Here is a 19754-nt window from a genome sequence, read left to right on the forward strand (position 1 = left end):
TTTTTCTGACAAATATTAAATAGTTGGTGTTTTTTTGGGGAATTTTCCCTTTTTTTTGGTCGGAACTGAAGTCTTTTATAACTCCCTCTGTTCCAATATAGATATAAGATCTTTTAGATTTTTTTATTTTTTCATTTTATAAGATTTTTCCAAGTTTATATAAAATTTTCTATTTATTTAATAATTTTTGACTATTTAAATTCTGTAATGTTTTTTTCTATTGGTTGAATTTAGTTAAATAATAAAATATTTAGATCTTGGATGGCTGCAGATTTTGAATTAGTTTTTGGTTTTTGATTTTGCAAAAACTAGTTTATTAACCATTTGTGATTCTAAAGAACTAGTTTTTCTAAAAAAATAGAAAAATCGTGATTTTGCTTATTTGTTCATAGAATCCAAAAACCAAGTTTTGTGGGTTTCTAAAAAAAATTACGTCACATTAAAAAAAATCCAAAACAATAACTAAAAAATTAAATTTATCATTCAAGATTTTGCAAAAACTAAAATCTACACAAGAATTTAAAACTAAAATAACTATTAAAAACCAAAAATTAAAAACTAAAAACCAATGAAAAACTGCAAAACATTCATGGCCTTATTGTTTCTTAATTTTTGTGCTTTTAGACCAAAAATCTTATAATTTGGAACAGAGAGAGTACTAATATTTTTGAAATACATTTTAAGAAATAAATCCTCATTTTCAAAAGAATTACAACATACACCATTGCTATATCCATTTCCAAACAACTCAATAATTTAACTATACTATCCATATGGATATAACCAAACACAATTTTGTTTTAAAAGATTTATAAAATTTAAAATATCCATTTAGTGTTCCACAATTAATAATATAGATATTTATAAGATTTGTTTTATTTGAAATTATCATTTTTATCATCTTTGTTTTTTTTTTTGTGTGTCAACCATTGGGCCACAACTGGCCGGCCCATTAGCCAGATTCCTACATTCGTAGGAGCCAGAACTCGATTCCGGGTGTGATGGTGCCTTCTACAAATGGATTTACCTCCTGCTATTGCACTAAGGTCACTTCACTATCATCTTTGTTTTTTCAGTTTCCTTCATCATAAAATACATAGAGGCAATAAAAATCTAATTTTTTTGCAGCATATGTTGTGATTCGGATTTTTTAAATTGATATATATATATATATATACATATATATTACTCAACTGATGAAAGAAAATATGTGTTTAACGTCTCATATAGCCTAAAATGTTTAGACAATGATTCAAACTCATATTATAAATAAGACCAAACTGAATCCGGAGTTAATAGGAAACTTAACTGAATAAGCATCCAAATTAAAAAAAAATGTATCGGTTTAGTTAAGTTTTTAGTCTAACCGTTAAATTATATATGATATAATATTATTAAAAAAATATAATGTTAAAATATTATGAATATTCAATCTTATAAAAGTTTAAAATATTAAAAGATGGTGTTATATGGTGTGACTGATTTGGATAGACATTAATAAATTTAAAATATCATATAACACAAATATAATTTAACATACATATTTAAAATATTCTGCAATATACTGTAGATTAAGTCTTAGTAAGTTAGTCCATAATGAACACAAATATAATTTATTAATGTCTATCCAAAAATTAGATATTTGGAAAAAAAATATTCTGCAATATGCTGTAGATTAAATCTTAGTAAGTTAGTCCATAATGAACACAAATAATTTAACATACATATTTTAATTATGTTAATGGGCATCAAGAAAAAATAAATGAATAGTTTTGTCTTTTTAGTTCAGAGAAATAGAGAGAACTAATTAGAAAATTAAGCAATGCTACTTGTAAAATTGTATGACCTATGCCCATATGTATTTTACAAATTATCACAAATAAAAGTTAGTATGTTATAATAAGTAATACCTCTATTTTACAAGGGGCATTCTCAAAAATGCCCCTTTTTCCATATCTCTTTTTAAAAATACCCTTTCATGTTGACCATTTTTAAAACTACCCCTCTTTATATACAAAATGACTAAATTACCCTTTTTGAGTGACAGCAAGAATGTACAGTCATCAAAATCGAAAATATTTTCCCGCCAAAAAAATTTCCCGCCAAAATTTTTTTTCCCGCCAAAATCGAAAATTTTTCCCGAAAAAATTATTTTTTCCCGCCAAAAAAAAAAAATTTCCCGCCAAAATCGAAAAATTTTCCCGCCAAAAATATTGAAATTTATACCTTTTAAAAACCTTGTAAATGCTTTTAAAAAACTTTTAAAAGCGTTTACAAGGTTTTTAAAAGGTTTTTAAACACATTGTAAACGCTTTTAAAAACCTTGTAAATGCTTTTAAAAAGCTTGTAAATGCTTTAAAAGGTTTTTAAACACCTTGTAAACGCTTTTAAAAACTTTTTAAAAGCATTTAAAAGGTGTTTAAAAACCTTTTAAAAATTTTATAAAAACTTTTACAAGGTTTTTAAAAACATTGTAAAAGGGTTTAGAAGGTGTTTAAAAACCTTTTAAAAATCCTTTTAAAAACCATTTGAAAACCTTTTAAAAACCTTTTAAAAACCTTTTAAAACCTTTTAAAAACCTTTTAAAAATCTTGTAAAAGCGTTTACAAGTTGTTTAAAAAACCTTTTAAAACTCTTTAAAAAATCTTGTAAAAGCCTTTACAAGGTGTTTATAAGGCTTTTATAAGGTAGAAACCTTATAAAACCTTTTAAAAACCTTGTAAATTTTTTTTGGCGGGAAAAATTTTGGCGGGAAAATTTTTTTTTTCGAAATTTTTTATCAAAAGTTTTTTGACAAAAAAATTTTTGGCGGGAAAATTTTTTTGAAAAATTTTTGGCGGGAAAATATGTCGGAAATTTTTTGGCGGGAAAATTTTGTTTTTCTTTTTATTGAATAAAATAATTTTCATCTAAGGGTAAAATGGTCATTAAAAATTAAAAGATGGCATAAATAAAAATGGCCAGAAAAGAGGGTATTTTTGAAAAGGGGTATATCAAAAGGGGCATTTTTAACAAATTCTCTATTTTACAAACTATCTTGTGCTTTCTTCTCATTTGTAATTATTGGCCTGTTGAATTCGTTAATGAGGTCAGGTCAGTCTTTAAGTCACAACCTTAATTTTTGTTTTGTCCCAAATTAAACCTAAGTGGTTGAAGGTCAGATTTTTAACCGCCTTGTCATAGAACCACCACAGATCTGACAGCATTAGCAGATCAAAAGTTAACTTTTTCACCCAAACAAAAATGTCAACAGTTCACATAAAAAACAGTCCGATATATACTTATATAATATATGAAAACATCTGTTGATTTTGGTTTTATAATAAAGAAAGTAGTTTAGGGCCCTTTAATTTCCAATTTTTTTTTCTTTATTTGCCAAAGATATAACTAAAAGCCGTTTTGGTTTATGACTTTCGATTTTCTTTTAGTTTTATGGATTGATTCGGTTGGTTCAAATAGTTGAAATCAATTTTCCAACTTCATAATACATTTTCAAATTATGAGGTTGATATATGAAATGATATGTAGTACATTGTAGTTGGAATTTTGTTTTCTTTTTTAACAGAAGCTTAATAGTAAGCAGTAAATTTTTAATAAAACTTTGACAAGAGTAATAATATGTGAGCTACTATCTGCAAAGCGGATCTTCTTGTACGCTATGCGCGCACTTCTCCGCAAAGTGTTCTGTATGTAAACAAGTTCCCTACGCATTGGCTCGTTTGAGCTAATCNAAAAAAAAAAAAAAAAAAAAAAAGAGCTACTATCTGACTGAATATAGCAAAAAAAAAATTAATCAAGTAGAAAAGTAGTTTTGATAATTATACATCAATACTGTTTTAAGTTAGATATTTATAACACGTCTATAACATACACTGAAAATGTTTAACTGTTTCACATTAAAAGTGGTAAACCATTTTATCACCTTTGTTGGAAAATTATTTTTTTTTCTGAAAATTTAGTATGTGAAGAAATCTTATAAGTTGAAATAATAAAACTTTTTACGAATGTTATTGAACTTCTGCATACATGCGGGAAGCTTCGAATATTATCGATGTTCTAATTACTATACCCACATTGCCAAAGAGATATATATATATATATATATATAATAACTTCTAATAGACTTATGTGAAGTAGAGATATTTATGGGTTATTTAAATGTTTAAAAAGGATGATTTTTTTCAGCGCGATGAACAATTAATGAACCGTCAAAACCCAATCACCCATGTATGTAAAATATCTAAGACAACTTAAAAAAGAGAAATTGTATGTTTCTTTTTTATATGTGAAAGAAATTTTTATCTTTATACAGCCGACATCTTAAATATCTAGAAAATATACTTGTTTAGGGTTATGTAGAAGTTCTGCGAAGATATGTCGGCCGAATAAAAGGGACAAGAAATAGATTTGAGTTCAATTGAATAGAGCTTTATATGATATCCACCGAGAAGATCCCATCACATGACACATCTCTCTTTTTCCTCTTCCAGACACAGTGACACTACCTTATTTTCTATGTTCTTTAACGTTGGTAGCTCCTGTACAACTCTTGGGAATGATTCAACTTGATATTTTCGATGAAGTTTCCTTATATAGATAATTTATTTTATTTGAATGTCTCCTTTAATTATTGTTTTCTTACCTACGGACACTGTATTGGGTTTATACTTCTGTTCTATGTTCTAACTTCTAAATCGCCAAACGTTCACGTGTTTCATAAGATATTACGCTAATATCTCAACAAATAGCATGCAAAAAAATTCACTTATTTACAACCGTTTCTTTTTACTTATTTACAACTTTGTAACTTTTACAAATAAAAATCCACCATATATATATATATATGTGTATATATGGGGTCATATAACAATTCATGACCCTTTAGTATGTCTGTTTCGAAGTCGTGCACACCGTGCATGCATGCATATATCTCTTTTATGAACAGTGTATGATGATCATGTGTACATAATTAGCCACACAAATAAAGCTCCACGTTTTCCTTTGTGTGATTTGGTTTAAGATCTTTCTTCTAACCCCGGCCCGACATATAATACACACTACCAAAAAGTATTTATTATATTCTGACGGAACACAGTTTTTTTAAAAAAAAAAAAATAATTATTATTACCAAACTAGCTCATAATTATTTCAAGATACTTGGTACTCCCTCTGTTTCACAAAGAGTGTCATTCTGACATATTTTACACAAATTAAGAAAAGTTTGAATTATACATATTTACCCCTATTTAATAAGTGATTAATGATCTAAATTCAATGAAATAGCTTTAGGTTTAGGGATAAAAAAGAAAATTTAGCATTAGAACACTTATTGAAAATGTAAAATGACATTCTTTGTGAAACAAAAATTTTTCTCCAGAATGACACTCTTTGTGAAATAGAGGGAGTATTATTTATATTGCTTTATAACGATGACTTTAAGAATTGATAGTTAATAGATCTCAAAATGTATATTTAATTAGTATATGACTCTTAAAACATTGTACACAACATTTTCATCGAGCTACGGAGCTAACAAGTTTCAAGTTTCGACCCAATTTTTTTTTATCCAAGTTTCAATTTAGGGAAGAATTTGTAACTGAGAGTTATGGTCAAAGAAATGAGAAACCACGTGTCTTCTTATAAACCTTTGATTTTTATGCCCATTGTTTACTCCACGTTTCATGTTCGGACCGGACGCTTGAGCGTACAAGGTATATAAAAGCAAACAAGACAGCTGCTAAAATAAGTTTGATGTTTGGCTACTGCCTACTTTGTTCACTACACTATTCCTTGCCGGATAGTCCGATGTCCTCTTTACATAAGCAATAGTTCACTGCACACGAAGAGAATTATGGTTGTGTTTTATGTAGAGGGAAACAAGTTTGACAAATATTATATCCATACAGATGACACATAATATTTACATATACTGATATACACATGCATCTTTGAACCAAAATGTGAGAATTCTTAATTAAAATCGTATTGACCTTTACAAAAATGCCCAAAAAGTTACTTGGCATCGTTTCTGTTTTATTATATGCCAAACTTAAATCTCGAGCTCTGTGATGTAAGTTACTCTCGTTGAGACTGGCGATTGAATGGCCACTAAAAACCGGTACAAGTCTAGAAGCCTCATTTCAAGGCAAACCGTTTCGGTTTTCAAGCTGTTATTTTCATTTGATATGTCATTACCACAACTAACCACATTAGCTAACCGGTTTTTCAGCTCCTGATTCCTTAGGTTCAGCCGCTTCACCTCTTCGGTTAATTCTTCAAAACGTTTCTTCTTCTTCAACCTCGATCTCTTTGCCGATTCCCGGTTCGATAACGTCCGCCTTCTCTTCTTCTCATCAACCGGTACCAACTCGCTTGTACCGCTTGGATTATCCGACTCGTCTGATTGAAGAAACGCCAATATTTCTGTGAGTTCATCTCCGGTTATCATAGCATCATCAAAGCAGATATGAACCGGCTCAAAATTGGTAGAAAACATTGCTATAAAATAGAAGAGAAAATCCGGATTAGTATTGACCGGTTTATTGGTGTATAAGCTAAGCAAGCAGCCGCTGAATAAAAGCGAGAGGGAAGGGGAAGGACTCAAATGAAACATGCATGTCTATTTATAGAGAGAAATGTGGAAGAACATGTGGGACTCATATAGTCATATAGTGGTTATTCTTGTCCAATTAAAAAGTGCCAAGTATATTAAAATGTCACAATCAGAGTCAATCTAAGAGATTAATTGGAATGTTTGTCCATTAGTGCTTTGGATAACATTATTACTATATTATTTTAACTTTTGTTTTTTAATCCTTTTATACCTTTTGTTTGGATACTGCTTTTTTTTTTACCTTTTATCACTTTCGTAGCACTACTTTTTAACTACAGAGATTGTGTATTAGTTTCACATTGTCACTGTAAGATTAGTGTGTGTGTGTGTGTGTCATTTTTTGGTGTGTGTGTGTGTGTGTGATGGAGTGATTTCAATTAACAAAGCCCTGGGTGTTTAAGGATGTCACCATGTTTTAAATATCAGTAAGAAAACTATATATAAAAGATAAAATACTATAGAGGGTCAAAAATATATGAAAAACTTGTGAGGTATAACAAAATTATAGTTATTCTGTAACATTTCTTCAGATCATAATTAAGTTTTAAATGATAAAGATTTGTAGCATATAGTTTGTGTTGTCGTTGTGTCACTATCCTGACCGATCTTCAGCACAAACATATTACATATGAACCTTGGTTTTGAGGACTCAAAATATTTTCTTACTTATCAGACCAAATTTGAAATTTGTGTAAAGATTTCTTGGTATACTGATGAATTAGTGGTGTGTTACTGTGTTAGATATACTAAGTAGGTTCAAACCAAGAAAATGCATCATTTTTATTGACTTTTTATGAATGTGATAAAAAGAGGCCACACACTTTTATTAACTTAACTCTTTTCGAGTCCTTTGATTGCTAGCTAGAAACGACTCTGGATTCAAGCTCGCATATTACACGTTGTTGATAGAAAAATCAAATAAAAATCCTATACCTAAAGACGAAAGATTTGGAGTTTCTCTATGCATGGATCGTGTGGGGGAGAAAATGGTGTGTGGGTCTTAGCGAGAAGAAGAAGATGGGGGGTTTAGCTTAATGGCGAAGAATCTAACAAAAAGCATATTACGTCTTAATTTATTTTTTTAAGTGTTTGGATTTTTTCTTATCTTTTTTGTAAGATAAAGTAAACAATACAAGTGAAGCTACAGCTGCATTCTCTTTAAAGTGTATCTATCATTTTGAATCAAGATAATTCTTTAAAATAAAATTGGGTAAATATCTTGGTTTTTTTGTATATTCTTACATTTTCTGAGCGAAAAATTTATCTGTGAAAATATATAATACTGTGATATATTGGAATATTTTGTCAATAGGGTTTAAATGTTTAGTAATCAATCTTGCCTAGTTACAGTAAAATCTCTATGGATTATGATTTTTATAAATTTTTTGAGTTGTTAATTTAATAACATACTAATTGATCTGAAAAACTAATTTGGAATCGAAGATATATATTATTTTTTCGAATTATTAATTTATAGAGGTTATATACTAAAGAGTTTTTTGTTTAATTTTTTTTTTTAAATCAAAAATTTATATAGTCGGCGGTATCTTGTTTTTTTTTTGCCTACAATAAAGAACATACTATTCTTATATTTGACCTTCGTAATCACGTTTCAAAAAAATCCAAAGTCCACTGTTTGCGACTTTGTGGCTTTTGTTAGTGGACTCAAACATGCATTCACATTTTCACAACCTCTGTAACCGACTCTAGATTAACCTAATTCTTTTTGTTATAAAAATGGAAACATTAGTTTAACCTCAGACACAAAGTTTTGTCATCTAATTAGGAAATGTCTAACAACCAGTTTATATTTTTTCACAATTCTTTATTGTTGTTATAAAGGTGGGAGCATTAGTTTAACCTCAGACACAAAGTTTTGTCATCTAATTAGGAAATGTCTAACAACCAGTTTATATTTTTTCACAATTCTTTATTGTTGTTATAAAGGTGGGAGCATTAGTTTAACCTCAGACACAAAGTTTTGTCATCTAATTAGGAAATGTCTAACAACCAGTTTATATTTTTTCACAATTCTTTATTGTTGTTATAAAGGTGGGAGCATTAGTTTAACCTCAGACACAAAGTTTTGTCATCTAATTAGGAAATGTCTAACAACCAGTTTATATTTTTTCACAATTCTTTATTGTTGTTATAAAGGTGGGAGCATTAGTTTAACCTCAGACACAAAGTTTTGTCATCTAATTAGGAAATGTCTAACAACCAGTTTATATTTTTTCACAATTCTTTATTGTTGTTATAAAGGTGGGAGCATTAGTTTAACCTCAGACACAAAGTTTTGTCATCTAATTAAGAGATGTCTACCACCAGGAGTTGGATTCATGTGCTTCTTCCCTATTTGCCTCCCCTTAATTTTTGTTTATTCTTTAGAATTCCACATTCTCAAGTAAAGTCCAACAAAAGTTGGCAAAAAGCTGTTTTATTTCACATGTATTATACTCATAAGTCTATCTCTAACCATATGTTATAAGTATGTATCTTATACGGATGGGTGTAATAACCAAATCAAATTGCACCAAAGTTCTTCAATCCGAACCCAATCAAACCAAAGTTTTATAAAAACCCAAACAATATACTTTAAAGAAAAAAATTCTTTCTGAACCAAACCAATTTGGCCAAAGTTCGATAAAGTTAGTTAAAAATTAACTTCTGAAAATAATAGAAAATACAAAATAAGGATTATATCAGTTATTGTGATGTTTTTTAATCCAAAATCAGACCGAGTCGGGACATAAATTATAACCTAAACAGTATAAAAATCCAACTGTTAATATAATTATTTCTCGACCGAGCCAAACTCGAACCGAAATTTATCCAACCGACTGGTCCGAACCGAAGTGATAAAAGTTCAGTTCTACTTGACTTGGGGTACACATTTTCTGAAACCCAAATCTAAACCAAAAAGAAAAAAGCAAAAAAAAAAGCGGAATGCCCGCAGAAATGGTTATATCTTACACGGAGATGGAACGAGGCATAAGTCTTGAGGCTACACTAGAATCTATAGAGTTGATGATTGCAAATTCACAACTTTACTTTCATTTTTATTGCTAGAGGTAAAAACAGTGGTTGAGGTAAACCACATAGTCATGTAACAGCACAAAAGGAATATTCAATCGACGAAGAAACAACGCCAAACAACCCCGATAGACGAAACACACAAGTTCTATTTCCTACGCTTCATTCCAGATTGTTCTACTCCATGTTCACTGGTGGAGATGCCTGAACAAACACAATAAGCGTGACCGATCAGCAAAACGGATGATACATATCGAAAAGATCCATCAGTTTTCAATTGTTGATGACCGGTGTGGCTAAAGAGAAATCACCTTGAATAAAAGATCATGAGCAATAGTCTCCCATGGCAATGAGATGGACATTAAGCAGCATTTAAGAGGGAACATCTCGTCTTCATCGTAAGAGGCGGTAGCAGCTGCTATTGCATGTTTAGCTGCGACAGATGCAACATATGCTGCTTTACGGAAAATGGAGCCAAGATCGATGCTCTTCTTTGAAGACATTGGTGAAACAGGACCTACAACTACTTGGCTCTGATCTGAGAAAACCAATTCTATACAATCATCTCTTAAAGCATACTACGTTCTTCAATATACATTTCAGCAAATCTCCTACTCAACGTTTTCCTGTCTACTCGCTTAAGACAATGGGGGAACAATAAACAGTTCTAAAGCATTTATTAACCGGTGTTAGTTTTAGATAGGGCATTGAAGTTTTTCTACTTTTTACGTTCCATGCATTATTAATGACTGCCTAAAACTAGAGAATATAGGAGAACCTAACATGGAGACAAAGAGCTCAGATTATGTGCAGCCATACAAGAATAAGAAAGTAGCAGTACCTATAACCCCAGAAACAGCTACTTCAACTTCTCCACGTCCTCCTGGACCTCTCATATAAAGTCGGTCTGCTTTTCCTGTGTTATGACCCAGTGATAGAAGGCTTCCGAACCGATTCCTTCCCCCTATAATAAAGGATAAAGATAACAGAAAAATTAAGGAAAAATTGTGAAAATATCAATTGGCTCAAACCGACAATAGCTATATATCTTATATAGTCAAGGCAACAACAAGCAATAGCTTCCAATGAGTTGTTTAGCACTTAATATCTACAGAATTTCGCGTCTAGAAAAGTTAATTGTGTAGTCCAGCGATCTTGAGGCTGGCTACTGTTTCATATCACACACCTACTTGACCTCTAAATTAACCATATTACTTCCAAAATTCCCGATTATGCTTTTGGCTCAGCAATCGGTTCCACCAATGAGCAAAGCATATTAACATAAGGACTGACAGGTTCCATGACATCAAAAACCATTAAAGCGTTCTGTGAGGCGAGCTCGAGAAGAAGTTTCATACATCAAGAACCTTCAATATATCCTTTGCATTAGATGTCTTGGGAACATATAAAAGACAGAGGTCAACAATGATAGTCCTAAGGACCAACGCAAATAACCAGTGAAACAGAGTATCAGGCCCATAACTATAAACTTTGCTAGAAAACTGAATTAGATTCTNCCATGACTACAAACTTTGCTAGAAAATTGAATTAGATTGATGCATAAAATATAAAGGAAGAAACTGTATAGTGACCTTCATAGGCTTCTCGAACCATTTGATAGCTGACAAACCCAGAAAACAGAGTAACCTGCAACCAAAAGCAGATTAACCTGCAACCATGTCAATTCTTTTTTCTCATCAACAAATTCTCATTTACAAACCAAATGTGCTTAAATCTTATACATCTTTCTAAGAATCACAAATCACACTTAGTTAATTCATTTAAGCATCATCCCTTGTAAGCATCAGTGAAACTACCAGCAGTTTACTTTATATGACGATGTAACATATCTTTTCACAGCATTAAATATTACCAATAACCTTCTCGCAAAAAACAGCTGATCTTCAACAAATAATTTAGATCCGTAAATAACCTAATGGACAGAGAATTCATTCAAAGTTATGCTAGCAAAGAGATCAATACCTTTAGTTTTTTTTTCTCCTACTTAAAAGAAGGGTTAACGTTACCAGTTTCTAATCAAGACAACGTATTAAAGAATCTCATCAAAACTCATAGAAAGAGCAAAAGAAAATTTGGTAGATGACTGGCAACTGCTGATAAATATTGAAACAAAGATAGGAAACAACTAGACCTTAGGATCTTTCACACTTCTGGGTTCAGTATTAGTACTAGATTCACTGGAATCTTTAACATTTTCACTTGGAAATGCTGCCCCATCATGAGAATTAAGAAGTACGCAATAGCAATGATCTTTTTCATTCAGAACCTGCAAATATCAATGACAAAGTCAATGAACAAGAGTGGAAAAAAACTATTGGCAACTATCCATGCATGAACCTAATCATACGACTTAAGTTCTGAACCATAACACCAAACTCCTCTGTGCCTTAGAAAAACTAAAGAAGAAGACTGGCTAATCCTCTGAAGAAGATAATCAAAAAGCAGGCAGTAAACTCAAACAAGGAGTTAAAGCAGCAAAAAAGGTAGTTGAAATGTTATTATCTGAATAATGTACCAAAAACCAAATAATGTATCACTAAGAATCCATGTATCTTCAACCAGTGGCAACGGAGAGTTCATGCAGATTTCCTCAACCAAAAACGATTCTTCCAGAGCCGATTTCATTACGAACAAAATGTCAATTGTTCTTAGAATCAATTCATGTCTAGAGTTTCTTTGAACAAAAGGACTACGTAATATAATACTTAGAAGGACAATATAAAGAAAGGGAGAAGAAAATATGTTACCACAGCATCAAAGGTTGAGTCAAAATCATCTACAGCAAAACAAATTTCTGGGTAGGCAGGTGTTGTTTCCACTTCCTAGGCACACAACAATGGAAACATCAAACACAAATTCCAAAAGGACAAACACTGCTACGAGGAAAGCGACTATACTTGCCTTCTTTGAGTCCAGATGAAAATTAACGCGACTAGGTGATGCATATACAGTTTTTACAACCTGCAGAATATGAATGTCAGATCAGAGAATATGATCATCATTGGCTTACAGAATAGGAAACCAACTTGATGCTCAGAAAGAAATATCCAATTTATGTTTGGTCCAACACTTCTGTGGAATATCCTCTCCTTATGAAAAACGAAACTGAACTCATATGCCGTTTCCTTACCCTTGGCTTAATAGGTTCATTGATACAAACAAAGCTGGACTGATATATCTTGAACCGTAGAGTACATAACTACTTTTTGGTTTCAGTTTCTTTTTCATATGAAAATATTAAAGAAGAACTGAAAAGTCAAGAGCAATATTATCCAAAACTCTTAGGATCTCTAACCTTGTATATAGGAGAGAGTTTTGTGTCTTTACTTCCTTGGTACGTCTTAAGGGCTTCATTGCTAAAACCACAAGCAGGTTAAAGACAAAAAACATATGATAAGTAGAATGTAGACCACAGAACAGGTCACAAAAATAATCACTGAAACGAAGAAGACGGTATCTAAGATTCCAACCAAATAAATAGAGACTGAAGTAATGCCTTATGCAATAAGATGTGTTTGAACCAAACACAGGAAAGCAGGATAGAAATATTAGCAAAGGAAGCAATAACAGAATACAAACTGTTAATTAATGTAGACTAGACTGACTTGAAATTAGTACAAGATGCTGCTAATCACAATCTGAAAGTACAGCGGTTACCTGCAAATCGCCACCGTAACAGTAAATGATGTGTGGGCAATCATATTCAAATAAAATGACTTCCTCCAATCAACTTCAGCCAGACTTTCACCAAGAAGCTCATCCAACTGCTTCAAAAAGGAGAAGAAATCCATTACCATGTGTTTATAGACAACAGGTACAATCATACAAGGTGCAACTCCACAAACAAATTGATACTTTGAAGCGTCAAGGGGTCTAACTCCCAGATAAATAGATATGATAGATCATGAAAAGCGTTGACAAATAACAATCGCTTAGAAACATACATGTAGTACTGTCGCTTTCTCACCCGAATAAAGAAGAAGAAAAATGATCCCCCAGAAGTAAATTAATTGTTCCATTAGATCCGTTACAAATTCTTCTTGACAATTGCCAGAACGAAACCTCATGTGATAAGACATGACCAGAGATAACTGTATTTTTTTACCTTAGGTGCCCACCTGCGCACAAAGTAAGGAGCTGGTGCATCGTCATTTTCAGTCAAACCATATGACTTACAGCTCTGGAAAAAGTAACAAAACACTCAACTTTGTTACCAACCAGGAGAATTTGATGTCCTAAGTTTTCGGTTCAGAGAAAAGGTGCAAGCTTTACATACCAATTTCCTCACAAAAAATAGAAGATCATCGTCTTGTCGCCTCCTTGACTCCATACAACGAATGAAGTACACATCAAACACACCATGCCAGAAATTAGAGTCCATTTCTACGTCAGACGCATCTTGCTCATCAAGAGACGTATTTCCTAACGACTTCGAGTGCTTCTTCACCATACTAAGAATCTCATGCCTGAGAAACATAAAATCAAACAACAAAATCAACTTAAAGCCACACATACCCCAGATTCTCGATTACAACTCAAAATCAAATCAAACTGACATCTATTTTAGTATCCGAATAAGCAATTTCATGGTGGATTTACAAAGTCAATCACTTCAATTTGAGCAATACTGACTAATAATTGTTCAGTTTACACCGAAACTACTATGGAACTAAGCACAATCACGCATAGAAACACAAAAGAATCTGAAATTGTGTCATCTGGACTTGTTTTTTTTTACCTAGAAGGAGTCGCTTCTCCATCGTTGAGCATTTTTTTTTCTACCCTCCGATGATTCTGCTAAATTCTTCGGGAAACGTTGCGACGATCTCGTGATCGAATAGGGTTTTTTTTCTGGTCTCTGAGACTGGTTCGCTTCTAATTTTTGCTGAAATCGATGCGCGAGAGATGAGAGAGAAGGGGACATAAAACGCCGATCTGATTTGGTTTTGAGTTGGCAAAAGCTTGGCTTGTTGCGTCAATCGGAGCGGGGGAAACCTCAATAACTACCGATTTGCTACAGTGAAATTTACATTATCATCCAATTTTTTTTTTTATACATTGCGTTACACAGTCGCTGCCATTTAAAAAAAAAAGCAATTAACCCACTTTCTTTTTAATGCTTAACTAGGACCGGACCCGCGCTGCAGCGTGGATAGAATAATATTCACACATATATTAATTCATAACGGACTGGTATATGTTATATTTTTATTTTACGGTCAGTAGATTATATATTTTTGTAATGAGTTTGGACATTGAATAAAATAATAGAAGGAAAAAAAGAGAATGAATGATAATATACTGAGTTTTGATACAATAAAAAAGAAAGATAAAATTTTAACATTATCATGAATTTGGATAAAATAAACAATGAATAAAATTATTTTCATTTTTAAAAATATATACATGAAAATATTGTGTAAGTAATTAAGTTTGAGATTTTTTTTAAAAAAATGATTAATATAAACATAAAACAGTTTTGAACTAAATTTTCTACATGTTCTGACCCGTTACAAAATTACATACATGTTTTGACACGAATAAAAATTCTTCGTCCCATAATTGTTCATTTTAAAATAATTACCCTTTCGACAATGTTTATCATAAGAGATTGGGAAAGGGGTTTAGGTGGGATATATGTAGTTTAGTTTGAATATTTATTTTTATTAAAATATAGAAAATTATCCACCCAAAAAATGTTTCAGAAAATCTACCAATTATGGTTAGTTTTTAATTAAAAATTAGAAATTTTATAGGAATTTCTGTTAAGGATCTAACCGAATTAAACATACTTAAAATATGTATGAGTAATTTGACTTTTTGCCCTTTTTTTTTGTTTCATGGTTAGAAAACACTTATTTAAATAGCATTTCATGTTGTCAAAAAAAAAAGCATTTCGTGTAATAATTTCTAGTCTTTACTATCAAATGCTTCCTAGTTTATTGTAAAGTTTCTTTTAAACGCTGACTACATATAAAATCATGTCTTGATTTTTCTGTTAAAGTTATTAGGCTGTCTGTTACCTCAACAATTTAGTTTAGTGGGCTCTTTAGACCATTAGTTGCTTTTCCAAATTTTTTTTAATAAAAACTAATAAAAAAATACAAACACGAGAGAGAAAGAGAAGAAACTTTGCTGAAGTTACTCGGTAAAAAAACGTTTCTCATTATTTTTGGACACATGTCAGTTTCTTATGACTACGGTGAACACGTTTTCTCTGCTGGTGATGCTATTAATATTGTCTTATAAGTTATAAATAATCTTAATAGGCTAAGTTAGGCCTATTTGTAAAATTATTCAATTTAACATTAAATTAAACGATTCTTTTTTAACTCTACTAGATTTTGAACCCACGCTACGCATGAGTTTATTTGATATATTTTGGTGAAAATTGATATATTTTGGTGAAAATTGATATATTTTAGTGAAAAATATAAATGATTGATGACAGTTATGAAATTTTATTTTATAGAAAATTTTAAATTACTATTAAGGCCAAACTTTTATTTCCGAGACACCAAAATTTTTAAAAATATAAAAAACAGTTGTGCTAAAAAATCAAATTTGATCAAAAGAATCATAGATTTAACTGGACGTCTAGGAGAGATGGATCGGACATTCGAACTGGTGACCTTGCATATACTAAACCATTTCTTTTTTTGGCCAGACAAACGAAACACTTTTTGAATCATGAATTAATCTTGTTTTCTCATATTTAATTGACAGCCACTGTCTATGTTTTCATGTTTTTTTTTTCCATTGTTATCTTACTTTTCATATTCTTTCTCGTCATTTTTATTGTCAAATTTTCATGATACTTGTCATTATTACTTTTACCGTCCGATTCTTCGTTATACTCTTCTTCTTCTTCTTCTTCCTCTTCCTCATCTGCTTTCTCACATTCTTCCACTTAATAACTTGTTAACCCATCAAACTCCAAGACCAAAATCATTGCCTATTTTCTCATAAAATAGCCACCACATGGATCAGCATAGCCACCACATGCACTCAATTATTAATATTTTCGCCTGTATACTTACTCGGTTTTATGTATTGACATTTCTTGAATCAAAATCTTAATGCTATAAAATTGCAAATTACTTGCAGAGAAAGTAATATGAACACATATATAGCTAATAAAAAGTGTGTTCGTCGTCGATCATTTTTCTTTAAACCTCAAAAATTAACTCAAACAACATCAAATCAATAGTCTTGCGATGTTAATCCTTCAAGTTTGCTGCTCATTCGTAGTAGGAAGCATATTAGTCTTATTTATAGTGGTTCTCAGCCATTGTCTAAAAATTTTATAGCCAATGTGGGACGTTGTATATACACTTATTTATAAGTTTTTTAATATTAAAATTTTACATAATTTCAAAAATATTAAATATTAAGATATCTGATTTCGATTGGTCGTTTAAAAAATTTTAAAATAGAAAATCCTATAAATTTTAAAAATGTTAATCAGTAACATGTCGAATCCCAATAGGTTGTTTAAAATCCTATGTGGACGTTGTAAGGAGCTTATAGCTCCAACTTTATTAGTATAGATAATTATAATATTTTAAACTTTTAAAATTTTTTAAATTTGGACGCCCGGTAAATCAAGCTTTCTGCTCATTCATAGTTGAAAGCATATTAGTCTTATTTATAATGGTTCTCAGCCATTATCTAAGGCCATCTTTATGGGCACAACAGTTGGGCTTTTCTTAGCCTAATAAATTGATAAATTTATTCAACAGTGTTCTTAGAACACATTTTTTTGTTCTTAAATTAGAACAGTTTTTAGAAGAGTTCTTTGTCTACGTGGCATTACAGGAATTGTTGAGATTGAGAGAGAGACTTAAAAAAAATTTAGAAGAGAAGAAGAATGGATTCACGAACCAAGGCGAAGAAAGAAGAATGGATTCACGAAGGCCAATTTATAAATCTGATTTCTCACGTCTTCTCCCTTTTCCTTAATTCCGGAGTTCTTTATTTTTATTTTTGACTCGCAATCTCACAACGAACAAAGCTCGAAGAAGAACGGATTCACGAACCAAGGGGAAGACGGTGATGGAAGTTGGTAGCAATGGCGTTGCCGTCATCACACTCATCAATCCTCTTGTCAATTCTCTCTCTTTCGACGGTACTCCTCTCTGATTTCATCAGATTTCTAGGTCAATTTCGTTGTTTGATTGTTGTTAATGGACAGGGGACTAGTATGTTAACACTCTCTTGTTTGTTATCTTTCGTGATTTTGCTTTTCATGGTTCTTCAGTTTTATACAATGTTCTTGTGACTCTGTTGGCAATTGGTTCTTGGTGAAGCTTTCTCCCAACTTGATTGATTCTTGGTTCGCAGTTAGTTTTTGGTCTGCAGTTTAGCTTTCTCACACTGGCATATGTTCTGTGGTAGGTTAGTTGTGCAGAATTGCTTATGGTTAGGACTTGTTTTACTCGCTTGGCATTTCTTGTTTGGTGAGAAAATGGGTGTTTATCATAGTCTAGAAGGAAACGGGTGTTTATCGGTTGATATCATCATGTATTGGTATTTGTAGATACTGTGTAAGCTTTAAGCATTTAGGAACTTCATATTCTTGATGGGGGAACTTAACACTTGTTTGTCTAGTTGGTTGATATGATAAAGTATTGGTTCTTATTTTTCTCAGCTGTCCGCATGAGTCATGTCGAATAGCATTTGCTTGGTTTGGTTTACGGTAGAGTTGAAAGAGATTAGCTGCTTTCAGTATGGATTAGATGTGAATTTCTGCTGCTTTTTTTTTATGTTCATCTGTTTCAATAAGTAGTTCATGAGGAAATTCTCTTTTTTGATTCAGTGGTAGCTCTGTGTGGATTGTGAATTGTGCAGATATGCAAACCGAGATAGGCTAAGCCCCGAGCACGAGAGAATGAATGTTGAGATGCTGCTACCTTATCACCCTGAGTTTGAGAAGAAGATCAGATGTGGGATAGACTATATCATGGTATGTAATCCTGCTTTCGAGATTTGAAACGACATGAGCTTTTTACTAAGTGGACATATTGCTTCTAATGGTTATCCTGAAAATTGATCTGACATTGTTTTGTTTTGGACAACTTTGGCATGTTTTCATTGTTGTTTCAGCGCAGACTGCATTTCTTTGTTTTGTTTTACACATTTTTCATGATGGAAACAAGTCATTTATGTTAAATTCATTTAGACCAACCTGATCGAAAGCTTTTTACATGTCTTTGTAGTTAGTATGATCAGCATACATTTTCGTGCTTCAAAGATCGAGATGAATTGTGGAGCGATATATTAACTTCCTTACAGACTTATTTTACCTGCAAACCAGTACGTCGATATGCACATCAACTAATATTATCTCGATTACTTTGATTTGTGGTTGCAGGTTGGGCATCACCCAGATTTTGAGAGCTCTCGATGTATCTTCATAGTGCGAAGAGATGGATTGTTTGTTTGGTTTTTAAAAAAAAAAATTATTTACAATGTTTTGTTGTTTCATAGAAATTTGGTATTGTATTTTGAATTTTAGTAAAAGTTTTATAAGTTTGAAATTTAAATGTTCTTTTATAAGTTTTTATAATTGTAATATGTTTAAGAATATTATATTATTAAATTATGATCTTAAACATGTTCTCCCAATAACTAACTTTTTAACAAAAGATCTTAACTACTGATCTTTCATTATTTTCCTAATATATTTAGTCTAAGAACACCAAAAAAAGTTGTCCCTTTAAAGATGCCCTAAAAAATTTCTAGCCGATGTGGGGCGTTGTACATTCACTTATTTATAAATATTTTGATATAGAAATTTTACATAATTTCAAAAATGTTAAATATTGAGATGTCTGATCCCGATTGGTTATTAAAAAAAAATCTGAATATACAAAATCCTGGAAATTTTTAAAAATGTTAATTAATAACATATACAATCCCTATTAGTTGTTTTAAATTCCATGTGGACAGCTTTAGTAGCTTATAGCTTCTAGTTTTATTTTGTATAGATTCAACAAATAATCGAGAAACCCAAGTTCTAACCAAACTTTTCCATTCTTCATCACTTCCCTTCGATTCTATTCTTCGATTCATGTCAACACAAACA

At 31.4% G+C, this 19754-nt stretch overlaps 2 protein-coding genes and 1 long non-coding RNA gene across 8 annotated transcripts; 1 reads left to right on the forward strand and 2 right to left on the reverse strand.

Annotated features, from left to right (window-relative positions):
• On the reverse strand, positions 5845 to 6578 carry LOC104787209 (bZIP transcription factor 2-like). The gene has a single exon (XM_019245506.1). It carries the CDS (start codon positions 6494 to 6496, stop codon positions 6050 to 6052), a length of 447 nt encoding a protein of 148 aa, XP_019101051.1. The 5' UTR covers positions 6497 to 6578; the 3' UTR covers positions 5845 to 6049.
• LOC104787210 (uncharacterized protein KIAA0930 homolog) lies at positions 9601 to 14735 on the reverse strand. 6 transcript variants are annotated; one of them, XM_010512745.1, is made up of 12 exons: positions 14406 to 14735; positions 13944 to 14133; positions 13773 to 13847; positions 13325 to 13431; positions 12963 to 13023; positions 12569 to 12628; positions 12415 to 12489; positions 11799 to 11933; positions 11239 to 11293; positions 10488 to 10610; positions 9958 to 10079; positions 9601 to 9850 (listed from the first exon to the last, which is right to left on the reverse strand). In XM_010512745.1, the coding sequence occupies exons 1-12, from the start codon at positions 14435 to 14437 to the stop codon at positions 9824 to 9826; spliced, it is 1062 nt and encodes a 353-aa protein (XP_010511047.1). In that variant the 5' UTR covers positions 14438 to 14735; the 3' UTR covers positions 9601 to 9823. The 6 variants fall into 6 exon arrangements, with proteins under 6 accessions (XP_010511047.1, XP_010511046.1, XP_010511045.1 ...); XM_010512744.1 differs by having other exon boundaries at positions 13325 to 13434; XM_010512743.1 differs by having other exon boundaries at positions 9958 to 10169; positions 13325 to 13434.
• LOC104787212 lies at positions 17454 to 19157 on the forward strand. Its single transcript, XR_767812.2, has 3 exons — positions 17454 to 17795; positions 18518 to 18632; positions 19041 to 19157. It is a non-coding gene; the product is annotated as an uncharacterized LOC104787212 (long non-coding RNA).

Source organism: Camelina sativa, chromosome 5 (genome assembly GCF_000633955.1).
Source record: "Camelina sativa cultivar DH55 chromosome 5, Cs, whole genome shotgun sequence".
Classification (NCBI taxonomy): domain Eukaryota; kingdom Viridiplantae; phylum Streptophyta; class Magnoliopsida; order Brassicales; family Brassicaceae; genus Camelina; species Camelina sativa.